The sequence below is a fragment of the Podarcis cretensis genome (assembly GCF_951804945.1).
Source record: "Podarcis cretensis genome assembly, chromosome: 17".
NCBI classification, from domain to species: Eukaryota; Metazoa; Chordata; class Lepidosauria; order Squamata; family Lacertidae; genus Podarcis; species Podarcis cretensis.
Genome location: NC_137187.1, coordinates 15,924,772 through 15,947,102, shown reverse-complemented (window position 1 = coordinate 15,947,102; position 22,331 = coordinate 15,924,772). Strand labels below are relative to the sequence as shown.

Sequence of the window (22,331 nt, the reverse complement as noted above, 5' to 3'; positions counted from 1 at the left end):
AATCGTCCCTTAGAATTTTTCTCGCTCTCCTAAGGCAACAATCCCTTGCAATGCCATCTAGCGGGTTCAGGGGACAGCCCATGATATCATGTGCTGTGTTCACCACCCTCTGTAAAGACTTTCTGTCTGTGGCTGTCAAGCCAATGTACCACACTGTGATACAATATGAGAGGACACTTTCTATTGTGGCCCGGTAGGAGGTCATCAATTGTTGTTTAACATTGTTCTTTCGCCAGACCCTGAGAAAATGGAGTCTCCATATATATCGAGCATATGTTGTGTATATAAAGTGAGGAATTCCTCCCTCCCAGCTTTTCTAAACAAGCCGATTTCCTTTCCAGCTGAAAATGGGGGCGAAATCTTTACCGCATCTCAATGGAAGCATGACAGGGTCACAGGGGAGGTAGCTGAGAAGACAAGTTCTGCAGGCCTAATCTGGCCTATGGGCTGCTTGCCAGCAGTCCACTCTGAGCCAAAGTCATGGCAAACACTCGATCCGAAGGGCACTGCCAACAATGCCACAACCCCACAACCCCCTTTGCTTTCAGATAAGAAACACAAGACAAGTTTAAGTTTTAATGAGAAAATAAGTGTATACTTGCATTGTATGCCTCACAGTCACTATAAAACAGAAGCAGGGTACAGCAATGAAGTGGTTAAACATATACAAGAAGCCACGTTATTTTGCAGCGAGAGTGGTTGGTCATTTGCAACAACGGAGTTGCCACAGTATTCTGCAATGGATCCTTCTGGACTGGGAGTGAAATGGTCAGAACTGGTCTGAGGAAACTGCTCTGCAGTTAAGATTTTGGGGATAGAATCCTGGACATCATCACAAAATTGCAATCCTTAACTATTAGTCAATGCACAGTTCAATTTTATCAGTATTTGCTTCAAAAAAGTAATAATTCTTAACTCTTTGTATGTGCCTGGAAGCAAAGCTTATTCTGCATTAATTTGTTGTTGTTGTTGAATATATTCGCATGTACTGGCATATATTTAAAGACATTAAGCAGTGGTGGTGGGAATAATGAAGAGACGAGTCCATTGCTCCATTATCAAAGCATTATTTGTCAGTAGTTTACAATAATAACCATCAAAAACTGTGTTGTGGGAATAGCATAATGAATCAAGCTTTTCTTTCCTTTTACCAAAGTTATCCCATGATGCCACGATACCCATCTCAGATTTTTGCTGCTGGGGTGAAAACACCGGGGGGGGGGGGAGTTGGAACAAGATACGTAGAGACAAACAAAATGTATGTTTTGAAGTGGCTTTTTTATTTTTGCTTCTAGAAAAAAAGGGGATTTTCCCATAACAACTCCTTGCTCTTTCACCTTGAGTTGACTACAACCTTGTAAAGGAGGAGAAAGCATCTCATTCCAAGCAAATGTATTATATCTTTGGCTTTACCTCCCCTGTAAGAAAACCACCATTTCTCAGCAAGGGTTGTGTGTAATCTAAGCTGATCACCCACCTTCTCCACGCTCCATCTTTCAGAGCATTTTGCCTACTGCTGGCTTAAAAACATCTTCAGCACAGAATCCACCTGCTTCGTCATAATCCTGAGATATTTTTTTTTGTAACCTCACTTTTGAAAGACACAGTCTTTTGGAGTAAAAAAATAAATAAATCCCAACTTGATTGTACAGGCAGTTTCTGCTAAAAGGTTCAGAAAACAGTGAAAAATGTTGGGTGGCCCTTGCAGGCAAGAAAGAAAGAAAGAATGAATTTTCTAAATTCTGGCCTCTGGCCTTTTCTGGTTTTGAATCCACTGTGTTGCATCTCCCTCCCTCTCTCTTTCAACATACCTATTTTTCCTTTCATCCCATTAGCTGGATTCATCTTTCCTGTGCAGCATTTAAGCCTCGGAAAACACCTATTGCACAACCCAGCCAAAATTAAACACAAAGCAAAACCCTCCGCTGATTTAAATAAGCAACAGCTAAATGTGTAGTTCCATGGAAATCTATAGGACAACAGCAACTAACTTTGGCTGGTTTGTGCCCCAAATTCTCATTTTTTTAAAAAAGTAATCAGAAAAGTGTGCAAACCAGTAATATAAAGATCATTTATGTAAAATATTTTCTGATAGGATTTTCTGATTACAAAATCTGCAAAGGGAATAGGATCCACCATGTTTTCTAATGAGGTAAGCAGAGGATAAGCAAACCCAGGAGTGTTGCCGATGCACAGAATGTGGATTCTCCTATTGGCAGGGAAAGCTCCCATTGTATACGCAAAACTCTTATCTTCAATTCTTTATGACTGGTTCCTCCATATACGTGAGGAGCTTGGTTTGGAGGTTTGCATCAGAATTCGGTACAGATGTTATCCAAGCAGCTGGTCTGTGTTATAGCCAAATATTTCTACTTTAGATTCTGCACACAGTACAGAATCCTTGCCAAGGCTGTTGTGTTCATACTACTCTGTTTATATTTAGACATTTACCAGGAGGAAATTAATGTATTTCAACATGAAATCTCCTTGTTCGTCTAAACAGCAGAATACAGAGGTCCTGTTCATAACATGAAACATAAAATAAAATGGAAACAGAAGAGAAACTTGTGGAGGGCTGGCTTTTTGTTTTGCCTCCTCTTACAAATCAATGAAGAGTAATTTTTAGTTAAGATGCATGTACCATTCTTGAGTTGCCTAAAATGTGACAAGCTCTAGTCCAGAATTTTTTTGGGATTCCATCACTAAACACATTCTACTGCATTTCTTGACACAACAAGAGAAAACCAGCAGCTTCTAACACTACGCCAGATGGCAAAGCATAAGAATAAATACCGCATTTCTTTTCTAAATGTCAAGATTACAAAACTGTTCAATACTTTTGGAAATGTTAACTCATGCAAATACCATGTCAGTTCAGCTTAGTTATTAACAAATACTGCATCAGTTTTAGTGCCTTTTTTATATCCCTTTTCATAAAAGAAAAAAACACACACGTTTATACCCCTAGAGCTGGCAAACAGCTTTGGAGAAAATAATCTCTACACCCACATTTCTTTGTCTTCACCATTCTACTTCACAATCACACAAGCAAACACACTCACAACCACTCCATATTCCTTTGTCACTGATTCCCACCTTACACTCGAACTAAAGCTGCAATATTATCTTTTAGCTCTGAAAACACTGTTTGAACAGCAAAAATAGTCCTTTGGCCCTGGCTCCCCTCTTCCCAACTCCCTCCGTTACCTTCTCCAACTTTTCATTTTCCTGGTCACGCAAAACATTTCTGCCCTTCCCGCTCTATTAACTAAGACCTTTACATAGCATAAATATAGTTAAAGATACCATTATTTTTCTTTCATTCCTTCTCTGTAACATTCTGACTCAATGTGTCAGTTATTGCCTCAAGTAAAAATATTTTCAATGGTTCAGATGCTCCCCATATCTTTCCGACTCAGCCCAACTCTTCTTCCAATGGTCCTTTTCATGTTAAACACAGATGACAATGCCAGTAAGCGCTGAGAAACAAAGAGGAGGCCAAACTGCTCACTTCAAGCATATAGACCCACTAAAACTAAGATAACCTTATTTGGCATTTCTCTCTTCTATGCTACCTATGGATTGTGCAGCACTGTTAAAAGGAAACATTATTAAGCATACTGATTATGTGAGGAGGAATAAATGGGATGGCAAATCTTCAACAAAAATCTCCCCCCAAAAAACTTTCAAAAATAAACAGCAAAAAAAAAAAAAAATACATCGTATTTTATGGCTAAATGTATGGGATTGTACATTCACATTTGCAAGTTAACAGCCTCTGTTTTGTTGCTTTCTAAAAAAACAACAAAAACTTTTAAATTAACAGAAAGCCTTCAGAATCCCCCCCCCATTTGTTAACAGCAAAAATAAAAATAAACCTTGCTATATTATGGCTGTCTAGGATATATCAGAGTAATAGCCCTCTTCTCAGCGCTACACGTGGGATGATGACGAGCTGCTATCAAGCTCAAACAAATAGCTTGAACAATTGTTTGTTTCCATGTGAGGTGCCATCTTGTGGTGAAATACTGTCTAGGCCAAACTCTTCCTGTTCCACATACAAGGCTGGGAAGAAGACAATATTCAGAAAGGAACACGTGTTCGTTCTGCTCGCTCTGAAATGTGTCCTCTTGGGTTGTTGCTGCTGCTGCTGCTGCTTCTTCACGTCCTTTTTCTTTTTGGTGTGTGTGCGGGGGGTGGAGTAGCAGATGGTTTTCCTTAGTATAACTTTTCTGCGTGTTTTGTGCGTATATCTATGCATATATGAACTGCTTCTGTTTAAACATGGGTTGCAGAGATCGATACACTTGTAATAAATACCGGATTAAAATGCTGAAGCTTTCCTTTTTAAAAAATTAAAATTTTGTTCTTCTATTTGGTTTCTTCGTCTCTGCATTGTTGTTGTTTTTTTAACTGCTCTCTTATTTTGCCAAGAGAACTATTCATTTTCTTCTCGGTTAGCATAAATGCCTGCTTCCCACCGCAGAGCCAGGGCACTCTTCCTGCGGTTGACTCTCGTAGCCTCAAGGACCTGAGGAGGGGGGGAAAGAGAGAGACAGAATAGTTTATTCGGTTACCAATCTCAAATTCTCCTGAAAAGGGCAGCCACTGAACAGTTCTGTGCACTTAAAAAGTTTGCATCAGTAAAGACATATCCACCTTGCAGCATTCTGCATTTCTTTCTCCCTGGGATGAAAAAAGCATGTCAGCACAGCTACAGGCTAAAACGTTTGAATTTAAGCACGTCAATGGAAAAGCCAACATGCAAGGAAGAGCACAGCAACATTGGGATGAACTGCAATTTCATTGTGAAACAACACAAGCAGTGGTGGGCACAAGGCATTTTGCTGCCTGAGGTGGAACAGCAAATGTCACCCTCGCCCATCGCCGATCCCGTATCAAGTTATTTTGGCACCTGAGACAGAACAGCTAACAAATGCCTCTCTTCTTCCCCGGCTGTAAAAGGCAATAATAATATATTTAAGTAACTTGAAAATTGGCTCCCCTTTCCTGACACTCAAAAAAAAGCTGCCTGAGGTCTGCAGCTCATTTTGCCTAATGGTAGGGCTGTGGCAGCGACAGGCTCGAAGAGGAACCCAGAGTTGCTGTGGCCTTAATATACAATGAATGCACTTCATCCGCAGATGATCAAAGCCCAAGACTAAGAACCGCAGAAGGCTTTTCTCTCCCCTGTTCCATCTGTGACTTTACAAAGCCTTTTGGAAATACTCGATCAGATCTTAATCATGCTCAATTTTTTTTTGATGATCACAGTTGCTTTTGTTTTTAAACCATGAAACGAACTTCTGAGGCTGGGACAAAAAAGCAAGCAAGCATTGCGTCTACACACTTTAGAGGAGAGCTGAGCTGTTTGCAGATGGGCACCTACTAGCATAACTAATTATTGTTCTTCTGCTGCAAACTAAAGCTGACTTGCAGTTGACCTTCCATGCTATTTGGGGGGTGCTGTACTTTTTCTCTGAGTACAACTATGTTCCATGTTCCATCCATGCCAATGGGTGGGCAATATCGGCTGTGGCTGGAAAGTGGGAGGTCTAATTCACTTGAGTGGCCATTAAAAAAGAATACTGCAAGAGACTATTAATTTTTTTAAAAAAATATTTAACTACTGTACTGCCCAAATACTACTTTACTGAAACGTGATGGTAAGTGAGACTGGCAATGTTTAATTGCAGGGGGGGGGGTGTGGGAGTTCTTAACACATCTCCATTTGTCTATATGGGAAAGGAAAAGGCTGTATCTCTAAAAATGATGGTTGGTGGGACCAAAACTCACCATCCAGCAAGGAACTGCTTGTACCAAAGGTCCTCATTGGCTTGTGGGTCTTTAACCCCATTTGCCATTTTCAGGGGCACAGCCTCCTGGCACCCAGTGGGTACGAATGAATGATGGCGTCAGGGGGATGCCCCATGGGAAGTGAGGGGGTAAGGGGCATGGCAATGCCATGCCAGTGTGTGAGGAGTGCTAAGAAGTTGGAAAGTTCTGGCTTAAAATCTATTTTGACCCACAAAATCACTTGGAGGCCTTAGGTAAGCTACTATTTCCTCAGTCTCAGCCCTGGCTCCATTTGTAATTCGGGGGCGGGAGGAACCCACTGACTTATTTCACAGAGTAGTTGTGAAGGTTACTGAGTCAGTACCTAAAGTCCTTTAAACACTTCAGAGCACCATGTAAGTTGTTAAGTACTATTGTGGTCTAAACACTTGGCTGGATGGAAACAGGCACTTGCCTTTTTGTCTCTGGAAATTCCATTTTAAACTCTGGTAGTCTCTCATTCCTATTATCAGGCCACTCACTTTAGCCAGCAACAAAGCAGAAAAGAGTTGGGATGAGGGCTGGAGTCCACGGGATCCCAAGATACGAAAACAGGTAAAAACGAGAACGAGGGATGTTGCCTGTAATAGCTCTGTTATAAATGTTACACACCCCTGAGACACAACACCCTGGCATTTTCTTGGGAATTTCCTGCGAGGGAAGTTCTCTAGGGCAGCTTATTGTATTGAGAACAGCTTTTTAAAAACAGGAGACCGACAATGGTTTTCAAGATTGCAGTTCTTAAAAATGGAACTTAATCTGGGTGAACGTTTGCAGGATTGCACTGTTAGTATCTTAAAAGATACCGTGTGGTGTGATCATCTCTGGTCAAGCAATAAACCTGGCGAAATCTCACTGAAATCACATTTATAGCTTGTGGCTAGAAGACTCAATAGAATTGTTGAGCTGGAACGGGCCGCAATGGTCACCTAGTCCAACCCCCACCCAGCAATGCACAAATCTTTTGCTCAACATGGGGCTCAAACCCACAACCCTAAGATTAAGAATCTCATGCTCTACCAACTGAGCTATCTTCTACATATGTTGCAATGCAGTCCAGCCACAGTTAAGCAATGAATGAAGTCCCATTCATTTCAGAAGTAAATGCATGCATTTAATATCTTCCATTACAATCAATGGTGCTTACATCTGGCTGAATTGTGCTCATGTGCTGTTGTTTTACATTTTCAAAATGCTGCATTTAGCAAAAGAATACTACTGCTTACTATACAGTGGTACCTCGGGTTACATACGCTTCAGGTTACAGATGCTACAGACTCTGCTAACCCAGAAATAGTACCTCGGGTCAAGAACTTTGCTTCAGGATGAGAACAGAAATCATGCCCCATTAGCTAAAGTGGTTCCTCAGGTTAAGAACAGTTTCATGTTAAGAACGGACCTCTGGAACGAATTAAGTACTTAACCTGAGGTACCACTGTATGTGATAAGCTCTAAAACTAATGCAAATAACTATAAGGTTCAGTTAAAAATTCAACAGCAAGCAGAAATGTTTCTGAGAGGGAGGGCCATAACTCTGTTGCAGAATTATCTGCTTTGCATTCAGAAAGAACAGGTTCGAGCCCTGTCATCTCCAGGCAGGGCTGTGAGAGACCTCTGTTGGAAACCCTGAAAGAGCCACTAGCAGTCAGTGTAGACCAGGCATCCCCAAACTCAGCCCTACAGATGTTTTGGGACTACAATTCCCATCATCCCTGACACTGGTCCTGTTAGCTAGGGATGATGGGAGGGCCGAGTTTGGGGGTGCCTGGTATAGACAATACTGAGTGAGATGGTCTGACTCCATATAAGTCAGCTTCCTCTGTTCTTGATCTCTGCTGCTCATAACCTGTTCAATGAACAAATGAGAGGGTTTGGCGGTTCGAATCCCCACAATGGGGTGAGCTCCCGTTACTCGTTTCCTGCTCCTGCCAACCTAGCAGGAGTACCCCCCAAAGGGCAAGTACCCCCAAAAGGGCAAGTAGGTAAATAGGTACCACTCCGGCAGGAACGTAAACGGCGTTTCCATGCGCTGCTCTGGTTCGCCAGAAGCGGCTTAGTCATGCTGGCCACATGACCCTGAAGCTGTATGCCGGCTGCCTTGGCCAATAAAGCGAGATGAGCACCGCAACCCCAGAGTCGTTCGCGACTGGACCTAAAGGTCAGGGGTCCCTTTACCCTTTATACTGGCCATAAATTCATATTTGTGCCGTGCCCTGCAGTTTGCTTCCGCAAATGAAAGAACGAGATAGAAGAATATTGCTCAAACAAACTGCAAGAGGTTGTTTTTTTCAAGTCTGTTGCCTGGCGGCAGTTCAGAGACAATGCAGATGAACGATGGTGGTGGAAAAAACCAAAACATATACCCCCACCACCCAAGCAAAGCAGTCCAACAGGTTATGAAAAATAAAAATATGGAATTTGATATTTGAGGCCCGATTAAAAAGTCGTTTGTCATTATACCTTTTCTGAGGTTTAGGGGATTCCGATTTGAAGAAATGCTGCAAACTTAATCCATCTAATTTAGGTTGGGGCAGAGGCTTATAGGCTTTTCCACCAAACTCCACTGGAAAGTTCAGGATCCCCCCCCCAGACCTCTGCCTTTCCATTGCCCACATATATGTGAAGCCTACCAGAGTTACTGTAGTAAATCACAGAGAGGAAATGGACCTACACAATCTGAAAAACTCATGAGTTAGCAATGCAGCATTTCAGTTTCAGAACTGAAGAGTTGCTACTCCTGCTGAGAACTTTTGAGAGCAGAGAGGTACCAGACCTGGTGACGCTGAGCTTTGTCCAAAAGTGGTGCTCAGCCCTACCTCCTTCATTTCTATGGGTTGCCAGGATGCTATGTAAGTGAAGTGCAAAAATCTTCTGCTTGAGCCACACGGCTTGCCCTTTTAAGGACAGCTATGTTGCAATAAGGGCTGGGCAGCCATTAGTAATAATAATAATAATAATAATAATAATAATAATAATAATAATAATAATAATTTACACCCTGCCCATCTGGCTGTGTTTCCTTAGCCACTCTGGGTGGCTACCATTAGCATGGCAGCATCAGTGATTGCTACGACACTGCGGTAGGAATGCAATCAAGTTCAAGCACTATCGCAATGACAACACTGGAGCTGAAAACACTTTAATTACTTCGCTGGATGGTACACATGGGGCTGTAAATCTAGTGCACAGTTTACAGACACACACCCCTCGCTTTAAATTGGGGAAATCAAGGCAGTGCCCTCCAGCTGCTGTGGTCTACAGCTTCCAACAACGCCAGCCAGTATGACAATCAAATAGCCAGGAATGATAGTAATTGTATTTCAGAGCATAAGGAGGGCATCACTCTTGACCACTCCCCACATTAAGTCATGAGGATGAACACCACAGCACACCACACGACTGCAGTCATAGTCATAATTCAAATATTGTGATCTGAATCTTGAAAGTGGTCCTATGTTCTTCTTGCCCCATCGTAAACAGAATCCCAAAACTGAGGCTAGGTACTAGTTGCCATCATCGTTTACAGCAGACATGGGAAACCTGTGGCCCTCCAGAGGTTGTTGGACTACAACTCCCATCATTCCTGACCACTGGCCATACTGGCTGGGACTGATGGAAGTCCGAGTCCAAGTATCTGGAACGCCACAGGTCCCTAATGCCTGGTTTAGGGGCAGTTATACCTGGGAACCAGCTGCACTTCCCATCACACATTTTGTTCAAATTCATTGCCTAGTCACAAAAAAGGGGAAAAAAGAAAAGAAATTTAAGGCCCAGTTGGGTGAAAATGCTCGGTGTGGTGGTGGAACGGTATTTTGGACAAAACAAAGGCCTTCATCTTTCAAGCCATCACTTCAGTGGTTATGCAAACAGCAATGGAAAGCGAACTGCAGCAGCATGCATTTGAAATCCTCATGCAAAAATAAAAAAAGATGTTAAGCAAAGGCAAGTGCGTGAAAAGTACCTCAGAGGTAACCTTGTTAGACAGTAATTTACAGGTGTACTGCCAGAAAAGGAAAAGACCATCATTAGTTCATAAAGAAAAGACAGAGAGAGTTCAAATTAAACTGAGAACTGGCATCTATCTCACAGTTCAGCTCAATTAGCTTTACAGTGCAATCCTATTCACGTCTACTCAGATGTAAATCCTACTGAGTTAAGTGGTGCTTACACCCTGGTATGCATAGGATTGCAGCCTGTATTGTTACCCCCAAAAAACCCCAACCTAAAAAAAAATCCTGCTTGGCCAAGCAAAATAGTAGCCAATTTAAGAATAAAAACAAAACAAGGAAGCTGTTTGTCAGTCACCACTGCTTTAACTGTTTTGGTAATCTAAATGATGAATTCTGGTACAATTAAATTTATTAGTTTAGTCTATTCATTATTTGAAATAATAATAACAGTAGTAGTAGTAGTAGTAATAGTAATAGTAGTAGTAGTAGTAATAATAATAATAATAATAATAATAATAATAATATCCCTTGTACCATTTTATCTGATTCCTCCAGAAAAGGCAGGCAGAGAAAGGAAGAGATCTTTTCCCTTTAGCTATGGAAGTGTTTCAAATGTCCAGTATGTGTTTTGCATCCAGTTGGTGCTAAACATATTCTTGGTTTCGCTAATTGTGCCACAGCTGTTATTTCTAACTGAACAGCACATATAAACAGGGGGTCTGGTGGATGGGCATGGCCCAGGGAAGCCACAGGCATTGGCACATGAGCTCCCAGCTCTCAGGTGCATCTCAAAATGTACATCCCATGAAGCATTTAGATTCACCAGTTCCACTAACGTCCACGAGGAGCAAATTTCTGAAGCTCCCTGTGCCAGGGCAGCCATTGATTTTGTACTCACTAGACTTCAGTTGGCACTGTTCAGAAAATTCGCTGTCATTCTGCCAACATAAAAAGCCAACTTCCTACAAGTAAAAAATCATCAGCGCCTGCACAAGGCAAGGAACATGCAGCAAAACCCTCCACAGTCTTTAACTACTGCTCGAGAATAAAGAACATAAGTACGGATTGCGTACAGTAAATCTGAAGGTCAGCAATGGCTCTGCTGCAGTTTTCGACTTGAGCTTTCAAGAAAAAGGCCATCTCTATGGAATTTTGCCTTGAACCTAACCCTGGGTGTGGTACAAGCTGTGATGATAAAACAGGAGGGTTGTTTGGGAGGAGGTAAACAGACAATATTTGTGTTGTAGTTATGTTGCTCACGGCAGGGTCTCGTAGCTTTGTGCCTCGGTCCCAAGCGCCCCACTGATTTCACAGAAACATCTAAGCGAGAGGATCCGTCTGCATCTAAGTATGGCATTTTAGCTCCACAGTGGAGTCATGAGGACAGTGGAGAACACAGTGTTACTGCTAGGACCCCCTTCTGCCCTGCACAAAAGTACACAATCCGGGGGGGGGGGTCCCAGCCATATTCAATGTGCACTCCTCATCTCTGAGAGGGAGCGAAAGGAAAAGGGTTCCTTGTGGACATGCTGCAAGGTATGGTTAAAGGACCAAATAAATTCATATTTGATCCTACAGCCGCAGGAGATGGCTCTGATTAAGAGCAACGTCCAATAACCTTGGCAAGTTTTTCAGGTATCAGTGCTATCACTGCTTTTTCTTTATAAAAGCTCCCAACAAAAGGGCACTGTTTAAAAAGACCCTTTTCAGAACGGAGCCCATAATAAGTGTGCCTGAAACTGGCCTTGCACATTGCCTTCTTGTGCTGAATTCTGGAAAGGTGATCTAGAAAAGTTTTAGAAACTTGTTAATTTTAATTTTTTTTAAAAAACCTACTGTGTGCAAAAAAGGGGGGGCATTGGGGGCGGAGGAAACAGAATATGCTTACGCTGCTCTCATCCATCCTCTCCCGCCTCTTGGTTTTGTGACTTTCATAATCTTCCATAAGAGTCTGCATCAGGTTCTTGGGTCTTTGGGATCCTCCCGATTCGTCTGATGCTGAGTCGGAATGCGAGGGGGGGCCTTCAGCGGTTGGGGATGGAGGTGGCTTGATCTTCTCTATTTTACCTGCAAAGACCCAATCAGAATTTCCTTCTCTAGGTAACAGACTCGCAAGCAAGATTCTGGAAAAATAAATAAATCCCCAAAACCACACCACCACCATACTTTCAAAAGGAAAGAGAACTGAAATTAAGCATGGGCTGAAGAGATAATTAATGAGTCAAGGTAGAAGAAAGAAGGGCCAGGACAGAATTTTTGCATTCAGATTCTCAAACTATTTTTTTTATTTAAGAAACGTTTCTGTGAAATTTGACAGACGCTTATGGTAGTTTAGGTCAGAGGTAGGGCTACCTTTGGAGTTGGTTATGGTATACAGGCCTTCACTCCTGCCTTCCTCTCAAGTACTATGCTACTGTTCCAATGAACTTTCATACACAGTGGAACCTCAGTTTTTGAACTTAATCTGTTCCATTTGACATCCGAAAACCAAGGATGAAAGAGCTGGCTACAAAGTCAATGGGAAAAAAGGAAAAATGGGCCTTGGAAGCCATTTAACTTCGGAGGCACGTTCGAAAATGGAAGCAATTATTTCTGGGTTTTCGGCGTTTGGGTTCCGAATTGTTCAGCTTCCAAGACACTCGACAACTGAGGTTTGACTGTACAATGGAACCTTGGTTCTCGAACAGCTTATTTGACGAACAAATCAGCTCCTGAATGCCAAAACACAGAAGTAAGTGTTCCGGTTTTCGAACATTTTTCGGAAGCTGAACCTTCCATGTGGCTGTTGGCTATTGTTTCCAGGATGCCTGCACCAATCGGAAGCCGTGCCTTGGTTTTTGAATGTTTCGGGAGTCAAACAGACTTCCGGAACAGATTAAGTTTGAGAACCAAGGTTCCACTGTATACCAGAATGCACTGGACTCTGCACTAGATGTTGCCCTCTCAATCAATGAATTTGGCATGCCTGCCTGGAAAGTGGGCTACCACTGCTATAACCTAGGAAATATCAGTCACAGTAAAGTCTAATGTACACAGCCACAAATGGATAGAAGTGAAGTTCTGCCAGCAAGGTTGAACAAGTTTAAATGCCACAACAAAAACTGCTGATCTTATCACAGCAGGGGAAACACCACTACAGTATTTTCACTGCTCTAAAAATGATGGATTGTTGTGGAATTATGCTTCCTGGATAGGACACTGAATGTGATTTTGTGTGTTTTTTTTGCATTTGAGCATATAATAACTGCTTGCTAGGTTCATTGGCTTCAGTGTAGGGGAGGCCAAGTTTGCTAGCAAGGTTTATTTGCCTTATGTTGTTTATATGCAAGGCTAAATTGCAAAAACAAATTGCAATGTATTTAAAACAACATGCTACTACTCTTTAAATAAGTAGTAGAGATGCGGGTATATCTGAGGAATTGAGTCTGAAAGAAGCAGAAGGGAAAGACTCTTCCCACTTCCCAATATGGTGCTCCTATTGCCTTGGTCATCAGCTTTTGCATCAGTGGTGGGAAACCTGTGACCTTCTAGATCTTATTGTACTCCAGCTCCTATCACCACTGGCCATGGTGTCTGCAGCTGATAAACGAGTTTAGAGTCCAACATGATTAGTAGTTCACATGATCAAAAAGGGATAAAAGGAAAGCTTCCATTACATTTCCCTGAAGACAACAGCAGACATCTACCTATCTAGCTATCTGAATAGGTTAACAAAATACCCAGGCTACATTTTCCTCATCTCTATGCACCCAACGTACACAAAAATCTTAAGAGAAGCTCATCCAATGAGCCAGAATGACTATGGCCACTAGGGGTCAGGGACAGAGCAGAAACAGAGAAATATCTGCTTAGAATGAATAGTCGGTTTAAGAAAGAAGTGAATATCAACATGACTTACAGCTGAGGTCCATTGCTTTTATTTACCACAATGGGAAGAGCTCAGCTACATTGATATAAGGTTTCAGATAATCTGGCTGGAACTAGCAAATACCATGGTAATGCAGCCTTGAATTACATAGGAGACCAAGCGTGCTTATTTTTGAGTTTGTAGATCAGATACAGAGAGCCTACAGATGTTGAGGAACTCCCATCACCCCTGGCAAGCATGACCAATAGCCAGGGATGGTGGGAGTTGTAGTTTTGCAACATCTGGAGGGACGAAGATTCCCCACCCCTGCTACAGATTTTTGAAATTTTGCTACCAGAAGAACTGCAAATGTCATCTCCTCCCTCCCCCCCCCCCCCACCAAAACAATAAATGGATTATAAACAAAGCAAGCATTTCTACTATAGTACTCATCCTGGGAGGAAACTTGTACAATATCTTTAGAAGATTTGCCTGGGAATTAAATTAAATTTGATCGACACAAAAGAAAATCTGAATTTACAGAGATCTTGGGCCATTAAAATTGTCTGTTATACTCTGCCAGTATTATATCTGTGTTTTTGCAGAATCTAGCCAAGGTTAAGAATGTTCAAGTGCCACAGATTTCAATGGGTTAAGTTCATGCTTTGTTTCCTCCTCCAACTGAAATTAACCAAACTTTGAAGTGTTCAACCTGAAATGGATTGTCTCCACTGGGACTAGGATAAAAAATGCAATAAAGATGTGTATCACATTGGCAAAAAATGCAGAGATCAACCACTGGAGGACCACCTAGTTCTTGCTAATTGCTGGGATTCTTGGAGAACAGAAGTAGTCTAGCTTTGGTGTTGAATGGTAAGGGGAACCTGTGGCCCTCCAGATGTTTCTGGGGTACAGCTCCCATAAGCTTTGACCATCAACCATACTGTCTAGGATTTCTAAACTCCTACAACCTCTGGAAGGGCCAGTTTCCCCATCTGTGCTGTACTTTTGCATAGTATCATCATGATCCACTGATAGGCATTATCCTTAAAAAGCAAGAATACGTAATTAGAATGTCTTGACAGTCTAGGCAGAAACAAATCTGCATTTAAGTGGTCCACAGTATGCAACTCTTGCTGAAGGTATTAAGAAACACTGCAGTGGATCAGACCAAGGTCTGCTTAGGCCAGTATTCTCTGCAAGAATCCCAGCAAACAGAGGGCTGTGCATGGTTTACTAACGGCCTGAAATCTACCTTGAGCTCACCTCTGTGGCAAAGAAAGATGCATGCAAGGGGGAAGTGAACTTGTTCCCATCACTTTACATACCAAAATAACCTAGCAAGAATGGAATTTCAGCAGCAGAAAAATAATGTTGAGCTATGGCCGAATGAGCTGGTTTGTTCAATGCACACCTAAGTTACCTGGCAAAATAATGAGAATCTTTTCCCTGTCCCTTTAAGACCCTTCTGGGAATTCACCTTCCACTCACATCCTTTGATCTCTGATCTATTGGGATGGAGAATGGCAGTCCCAGGGGCCTCAGGACTCTCCCCAGTCAATTAATTAATTTATAGTACAATAGATGTCTACTGAGAAGTATGCATGCTTGACTTCAGTGGGGCTTTCTCCCAGGTAAAATGGGTATATAGGATTTGCAGCCTTAGATGTATGTACACATGGGGGGTGAGCTGAAGCCGAAGCGAAAACGGCAACCTGCTTTCTGTCTTTGTGAAGCAACTGTTTATTCATGAACACTAATAGGGGTCATAAATGGAGGCTTGGGGAAAGCTACAGCTGCCATGAGGCATCAGTCATTTCCTGTTAGGAATTTCCTGGTGTTCACAGATGAGACATCTGGTACACATGGATGGTTCCGTCCCTCACTGAAAGCTGCACAATGCCCTGAGTGTAACAAAAGAATACAGGGTAGTAAATTCTTCCTCAGCTCAGTTATATCTGTGAAGAAAATAATACGAAGATCAGAGAAAGCAGCAAAGGTGTGTTATGCGGTTAGCTGGAGGGTGAGAACTCTATAGACACTGTAAAATGTAGTCCAATAAGAGCAAGGCACTAAAAGCAGCAAAGAACTGAAAATGAAATAAGGGCTTATCTGGTTTTCTGTAGAAAATTATACTAAAATAGTCAAGGTGTTTGAGTTGTAAGTTGTAGTAGTTCAAGCTGCATCTGAAGAAGTGTCACGAGAGTCCATGAAAACATCTTTCAATACATTTGCCAGCCTTTAGATGCCAAAAGGCACTTGGTTATTATTACAGTGCAATGCACTTGATAACATCTTCTAGATATTAAGTATTCTAAAATAATTATAAATCCCATCCCGAAAGCAATAATAGACGCACACAAAAAGAACAATAATTTCTAGCGATTCACAAGATTTCTAATAAGCTTGTACCTTATTGTCCCAGTGCATAACAAAGACAATTTTACATCAAAACTTCTATTACTTTGTCTCTCTTCTTGATGTTTAACAATATCAGTAAATTTTAGAATATATACTACACCCAACATTATTAGTATCCAATTTCTCAGTGTTGCTTCCAGCAAGTTTTTTTTTTAAACATGGCCAGCATAACATTTAAATCAGGCCTGTGAACGACTACGGACTCAGCTACAATAGTAAAAAAAAACAAACCCAACAATTTGAATGCACTACAAACATGCAGCACCAGATGGCGACAGAGAGCAGGAAATTTTTATACGCTATTTCCCATAGGGATTTCCCCCCTTGATTATAGCAGTCTAATTTTTGACTTATTTATAGCGTCTTTTCCCTGTGTCGCACAGAACTTCTAAGGAATGCTACAGAGGGAGAAGGATAAAAGCACCAAATACAGAGGTATACCCACCAATACATACATTACTTATCTGTTCACTTCACTCTTGCATTCATCCTATTTAGGTTTGTCTTTCTAACCAACCTGTATATTTTCCCCAGAACCTTCCCTGTTCTCTAAATAAAGATGAATCCAGGTTTACCTCCCTTTCAACCGTATCTCACATTTCACCAGCATTTTACTAGCATCTAGGTTTCCTGCAAATTGCAAAACAAAACAACCCTTCCCTGACCTACATAATCTGTGCAGTTCACCACTTTCTTGAAACCTGAAAATATGACTGAGCAGCAAATTCCATTCCCAACTAGCAAAGAGATGTATGAGGCTTTATTGTTAGCCATTTGCCAGGGTAAAAAAAAAAGATGATTTATTCACCTTCTTTGTTTCTTGCAAAGTTGTGAAATAGAGTGAGAATATTTATTAGCTTAGAAGAATAATGCAAGCCAGGGCCAGATTTAGGTCTGATGAGGCCCTAAGCTACTGAAGGTAATGGGGCCCTTTATATGTCCAGCTGCCTTTTGTCAACAACAAATTGTCGCTGTTTTTTTGTGTTGAATATATGCTATATGGTAATTTATGGACCTAATAGGTGTCTAAAGCCATTTGCACATAACGGAATATGTATTTTATCAAAGTAAAGGTTGAACTTAACTTATATTTTGGAAATGTACATCTAGTTGTTTTTTCCTTTAATTTTTTTGGGGGCCCCCAAGAGAGTGGGGTCCTAAACTATAGCTTGTTTAGCTTATACGTAAATCCGGCACTGATGCGAGCACATGTTTGGAAATGCTATTGAAGATGGATCTAGCAGTCTTTCCAAAGTTGCTGACATTGAAATGCAGCCAGCCAGCTTGTCCACTTTTAATCAGGTTTGTTCTCAACTCAGAAGCTCACAGTTCCAATTTCTGGAGGTTCCTTAAGGCTGACATCTTGCAACAGATGACATTAAGGTCAGGAGTGAATGCCACATGGAAAAAATAACTTTGAAGACACACCCATTCCTTTGTAGCCTATTTCCCTCCCCTCTATCATCTGATCTACATTGTACACTATTGTTCTACATCTACATCATTTATCTTTTCTAGGAAGTACCACAGATAGTTATTAGATCTACTGATATCAATAGGAAAGTTACGCCCATGCTTTCCATCCCCTACTGGAATCAAAGGAAACAAAAGTACCCAAAATTATTGAGATGGTGGACCACCACTTATTTACATTTCAAAAGCAGAAGGCAATGATATAAAGTGCTTTTCCCTTATGCACCTTCCCATGCCATAATATATTCAGTTGAGGCTCTTCTTGCAGTTCCATCATTCATACAGGCAAGATATCCAGCAGTACGCAACAGACTCTCTGGAATTCCTATTCCTAGGGAACTCAAAGAGATTCCCCCACCCCACTGCAGATTAGCCTACTCCCTGCCATAAGATGCAGTGGGTGACTTCAAAAAACAAAAGCAAATGCAGTGATCTATCAGTGGCAACTAGCCATGATCACTCAACAGAATGGCAGGATCAGGGCCACATGATGGAGACAAACAAATAAGAAGGGGGAAATAATGTCATGTTCTGTCATGTGCACCCTGAAGCACCTGGATGCCATTTTTGCTAAGAGGATGCAGGGAATAGATGGGACCCTTGGTCTGATCCAGCAAAACTTGCTCTGCTAGAGGAGTTTTTCATTAGGGTGAAAGTTTGCAACCAAACAGAAAGGCTGTAGTCTGAGCGCAACCTAGTCTCCACCAGCGATAGCCAATTTGCTGCCCCAACCCAGATGTTGGAGGAATACATAGCCATTCTGGCTGGAGCTGACGGGAACTGGAGTCCAGTAACAAACACATCAAGGGCACCACGTCGGCTGTCACTGGTCTGCATCTATTTTGTTGATTAAGGAAAAAGTTAGGCTCTTACCTGGTGCAGTTCTGTAAGACACAGTTCTGGTGGGTAGAGGAGGCGCACTCTTTGCAACAGGGCTGCGTGCCAGCTGCATACCCTGCCTTTGTCTTTTCAGTTCTTCCTCTCTTTCTTGGGCTGCTCGGATTTCTTCTTCTATCATAGACAAAGTCCTCTGCTTTTTTGACCTTAGTTTGAAAGGCCCTACTGTCACCTCCGCTTCTTGCATAGCCAGAATGGAAGCCGTGCTCCTTAGCTCAGCAGCTTCTGAATACTTGCTGAAATAGCTGACTTCTGGCTTGGTTTCCTCCACAGTGACTGGTCTGGTGGTGTGAGCAACAGGAGATGGCTGTGGAACTTGCCTTTCCCTGAGTACAGAGTCTTGAGCTGCAGAAGTCTTTGGTGCTGAATCTCGCTTTTCTTGCACAGGAGAGGACACCTGAGGTGGCTGAAATGTTGGATTGTGCCGTTTCTCAGAGCATGGTGCATTGACCACCTCCTCTTCCTGTTCCTTGACCTGGAGGTTCTTTTGCTCTGCAGCGGATTGCTTAAAACTTGCTTTGTCAGCCTGCTCAGCTATGGCTTGCTGAATGGCGTTTTGGACCAGTAGGCCAGCCTGGTATTCTAACTGCTCATCAATGAGCATGGAGTCAAGTAACGGTGAAGATGGAGAATAAAAGCCGTGGTCGCTAAGTGACTTGAAAATACCATCTCCTCGACAGTCGGAAGGAGTGTTAGCCTGAGGGGTCTGGGGCAAGGAGAAATCGGTGAGTGAATTTTCTTGAAGGGCATTCATTGTCTCGTTGGAGGCACCACTGTCACTTATATTGTCCATGCTGAAGTCATTGGAAAGTGTTTCCAAAACAGTTGTATCCTGAGATCTCACTGACAATTCATCCAGCCCAGAGTCCAGTTCCTCTGGAGGGGAAGACACATTGACTGACCTCGAGAACTGATCTAAGGTGCCCTGCTCATCATCTCTCACCACTGTAAAGACTGCCTTTGCACTCATGAACTCGCCATCATCCGACCATCCCTTTGTAGAATGGCCATGTTTCGTGGCATCACTGTATGGAGAGACTCTTACCGAGTCACCAGAGATGTTCTGAACGCTATTGTCATCTAAGATGCAAGACACCTTCTCAGCTTTTACAACAGTAATATCGTTGTTACCAACTAGCAAAGTCTGCCCACACGGAGAGACAGGCTTTGTAACTGAGGCTGTTCGCCGGTCCATTTGAGATGGACCTATTGGTTTGTAGAAGGGTTGTATGGTGAACATTTTGGGGGTCCCTGATCTCTTGGGTGCTGCTGTTGTGTTATTTGGCGGGCCTGAATTTTCCATTAACTGGAACTGCTTCCGTGCAGCTGAAAAATCTATTTGCTCTGTGACAACATCAACCTTTTTACTGCTAGCTGGATCAGGTGCTGCAGACAAATGTGAGGCATGTTTCACAGGCATTGGTGGCTGCTGCTGTTGCTTCTCTTTGCGTTCCTTGTATTTTTTGTGAGACTCCAGGTGTTCCTCATCTAGCTGCTCCTCCAGCGTCTTCTCCTGGGGAGGGTTCCACCACTTTGCTGCTATACCCGGGTTCTTCTTGACAGCCTGGCTTCGAATGAGCTCCCGCCGTTCTTTCTCCAGCTCCATCATTTCCTCAGAGGGCCTCACTTTACGCACTCTGTAATTCTCCCTTGGATCCTCCTCCTCAAAGAGCTTTGATGGCTTCTTGTCTTCATGATACGCTCTAAGCTCAAACTTAGCCTCTTTCTTAATGGTGGCCAACGTCGCTTCTCCATCCTTGGAAGACCTCGAGCTTGTGGAAGAGCATGGACTCACTGGCACTTTCAGGCTGTCACAGTGTTCCTCTTGCAGGATGCCCATGGAGTGGCCATTTGGCTTAAGCTTCCCAGGCGCAATGTTTATTCCACTGTGCTCCACGACTGGAGCTGCTTGCCCACGAACTACAATGGTGCTGCTTTCGTTGGGTGCTCTGGAATCATTAGCAAGGTGAACAGATGGACCAGAGCCATCCACAACAATGGATGCACTTGGCTCAGGGGAGGAGGAAGTCATCCCATTAAAGGGGTTATCAGAAGTCGAATCGCAACAGTTTGCTTCTAGCACTTCATCGAGGTACCTGATCTCTTTAGCAACCTCACTGTCCAACGATTCGTGCCTGTCTTTAAGTCCATTGTGGCTTGCAGCAGGGGAAGCAAAGTGAGTTTGGTTGTCCACTGCGCGCGCTGAAGTCCCTACTGTGATGCTTCTACGTTCGGAGGCCAGGGCTTCTATTTCCATCCTCTCTCCTTTCGCCGCATGCACACCAGCAGGGTCCAGGAAATTGGCACGATATCGGTCTGTCTCTTTTCTCAACTTGATGTCATCCTCAGAGAGTCTAGATGATTTCTATAGAGGAAATAGAAAGGGAGGGGGAAGCAACCATGAAGTTCTGTGGAAAAATAAGATTCCTTGTAATGCAAAAAAATGCCTAAAGCAACCATCACCCCCAGCAAAAAACCCCCTGTAAATCATTATATGAGAACGGGAAACAAATTCTTCTAGAAAAGAAAGAGAATATGCTTTTCACATATACAGTGGTACCTCTGGTTACAAACTTAATTCGTTCTGGAGGCCCGTTCTTAAGTTGAAACCGTTCTTAACCTGAGGCGCGCTTTCGCTAATGGGGCCACTGCGTACATACATCTGGCGTGTGATTTCTGTCTGCATCCTGGGGCAAAGTTCGCAACCAGGAGCAGCTACTTCCGGGTTAGCAGAGTTTGTCACCTGATGCATTCGTAACCAGAGATACCACTGTACATGCAAAATGTTATAATAATTATATAGCCACAGTTGAAATCCAGTAAAATATCCACCTTCATTATCTCCCACCTGCGCTCGTTATTGCTGCTACTTACTAATTGCTAGGTGCAACAGCTTGTTTTGTCACTGAGTGCCGATATGAGGGTGTTGACCAACTTAAAAACAAAGAACTGTACAACAACAGTTGACTTTTGCATTTCAATATTTCATAGCATTTTTGAGACGCAGTGAATTAAAATGCGTTCTGCAGGTGAGGAAGAGGAAATGCACACAGTTCATTGTTTTAAAGTGACAGAAAGCCCAGTGAGATGCAAGGCAACTTTCCCCCCCCTTATTCATTTAATTTAAAGGCATTTATAAACTGCTCATTTTTTAAAAAACAACAACAACACACCTCTAAGCAGTATACAACATTAAACCAATAAAAAAGGTTAAAACAGAAACATAGCACAAAATTGTTAAAACAGCAGTATAAAAAGCATATAAAAGCAGAAAAACCTGTTCTTATGGATCAGGGAAAGCCTGGGCAAAATAATATGCCTCCAAAAGAGACCTGAAGCAGCTGATGTTTTAGGTATGGTAGAGGCAAACACACCCCATAGTACAGGAACAATAACAGGAAATGCAAGTTTTCAAATCACCACCTACAACATACCATATTTTTCTGTGTATAACATGTCCCCGTGTATAAGATGCCCCGTTTTTGGGGACTACAATTTAAGAAAGTGGGGGGAGATGGCCCAGAGTTGTTGAGTTTTTTGGGGAGAGGGAATGCAGATAATCACTCACACGAATGGAGAATGCTGCAAAACACACCACCACCTGCAAGATCACAGCCAGCAGCCGCCAATCGCACGCCCACTGGCAGCAATGGCAGCCGATACACAGCAGCCCTTGACGCAGCACGCAATAACCCACCCAACTGCCACAGCAGCAGCCAGTCCAAAGCAGCCCTGGCTGCATACACCATTCACCCAGATCACCAGAGAAAAACTCTTGCTCAGGGCTGCAAGCAATCACCTGTCCCAACTCTGCACTATCCATGTATAAGACGGAACACCCCCCCCCCCCATTTTTAACAATCTTTTAGAGTAAAAAAACCCCTCATCTTATGCATGGAAAACTACGG

The 22,331-nt window shown here is 42.6% G+C and overlaps 1 protein-coding gene across 13 annotated transcripts in view; it reads right to left on the bottom strand.

Annotated features, from left to right (window-relative positions):
- Positions 1-562: 562 nt before the first annotated feature.
- PALM2AKAP2 (PALM2 and AKAP2 fusion) overlaps positions 563-22,331 on the bottom strand; it is a 222,086-nt gene continuing 200,317 nt past the window's right edge. For 11 of the 13 annotated variants that reach the window (XM_079959170.1, XM_079959177.1, XM_079959178.1 and 8 more), the window contains 4 exons: positions 18,400-20,788; positions 11,674-11,852; positions 9,797-9,835; positions 563-4,531 (listed from right to left, as the gene is read on the bottom strand). In XM_079959170.1, coding sequence (XP_079815296.1) covers positions 4,439-4,531; positions 9,797-9,835; positions 11,674-11,852; positions 18,400-20,788 — 2,700 coding nt within the window. In that variant the 3' untranslated portion in view covers positions 563-4,438. The remainder of the gene's footprint in view (positions 4,532-9,796; positions 9,836-11,673; positions 11,853-18,399; positions 20,789-22,331) is intronic. The other 2 variants (XM_079959175.1, XM_079959176.1) reach the window with 2 other exon arrangements.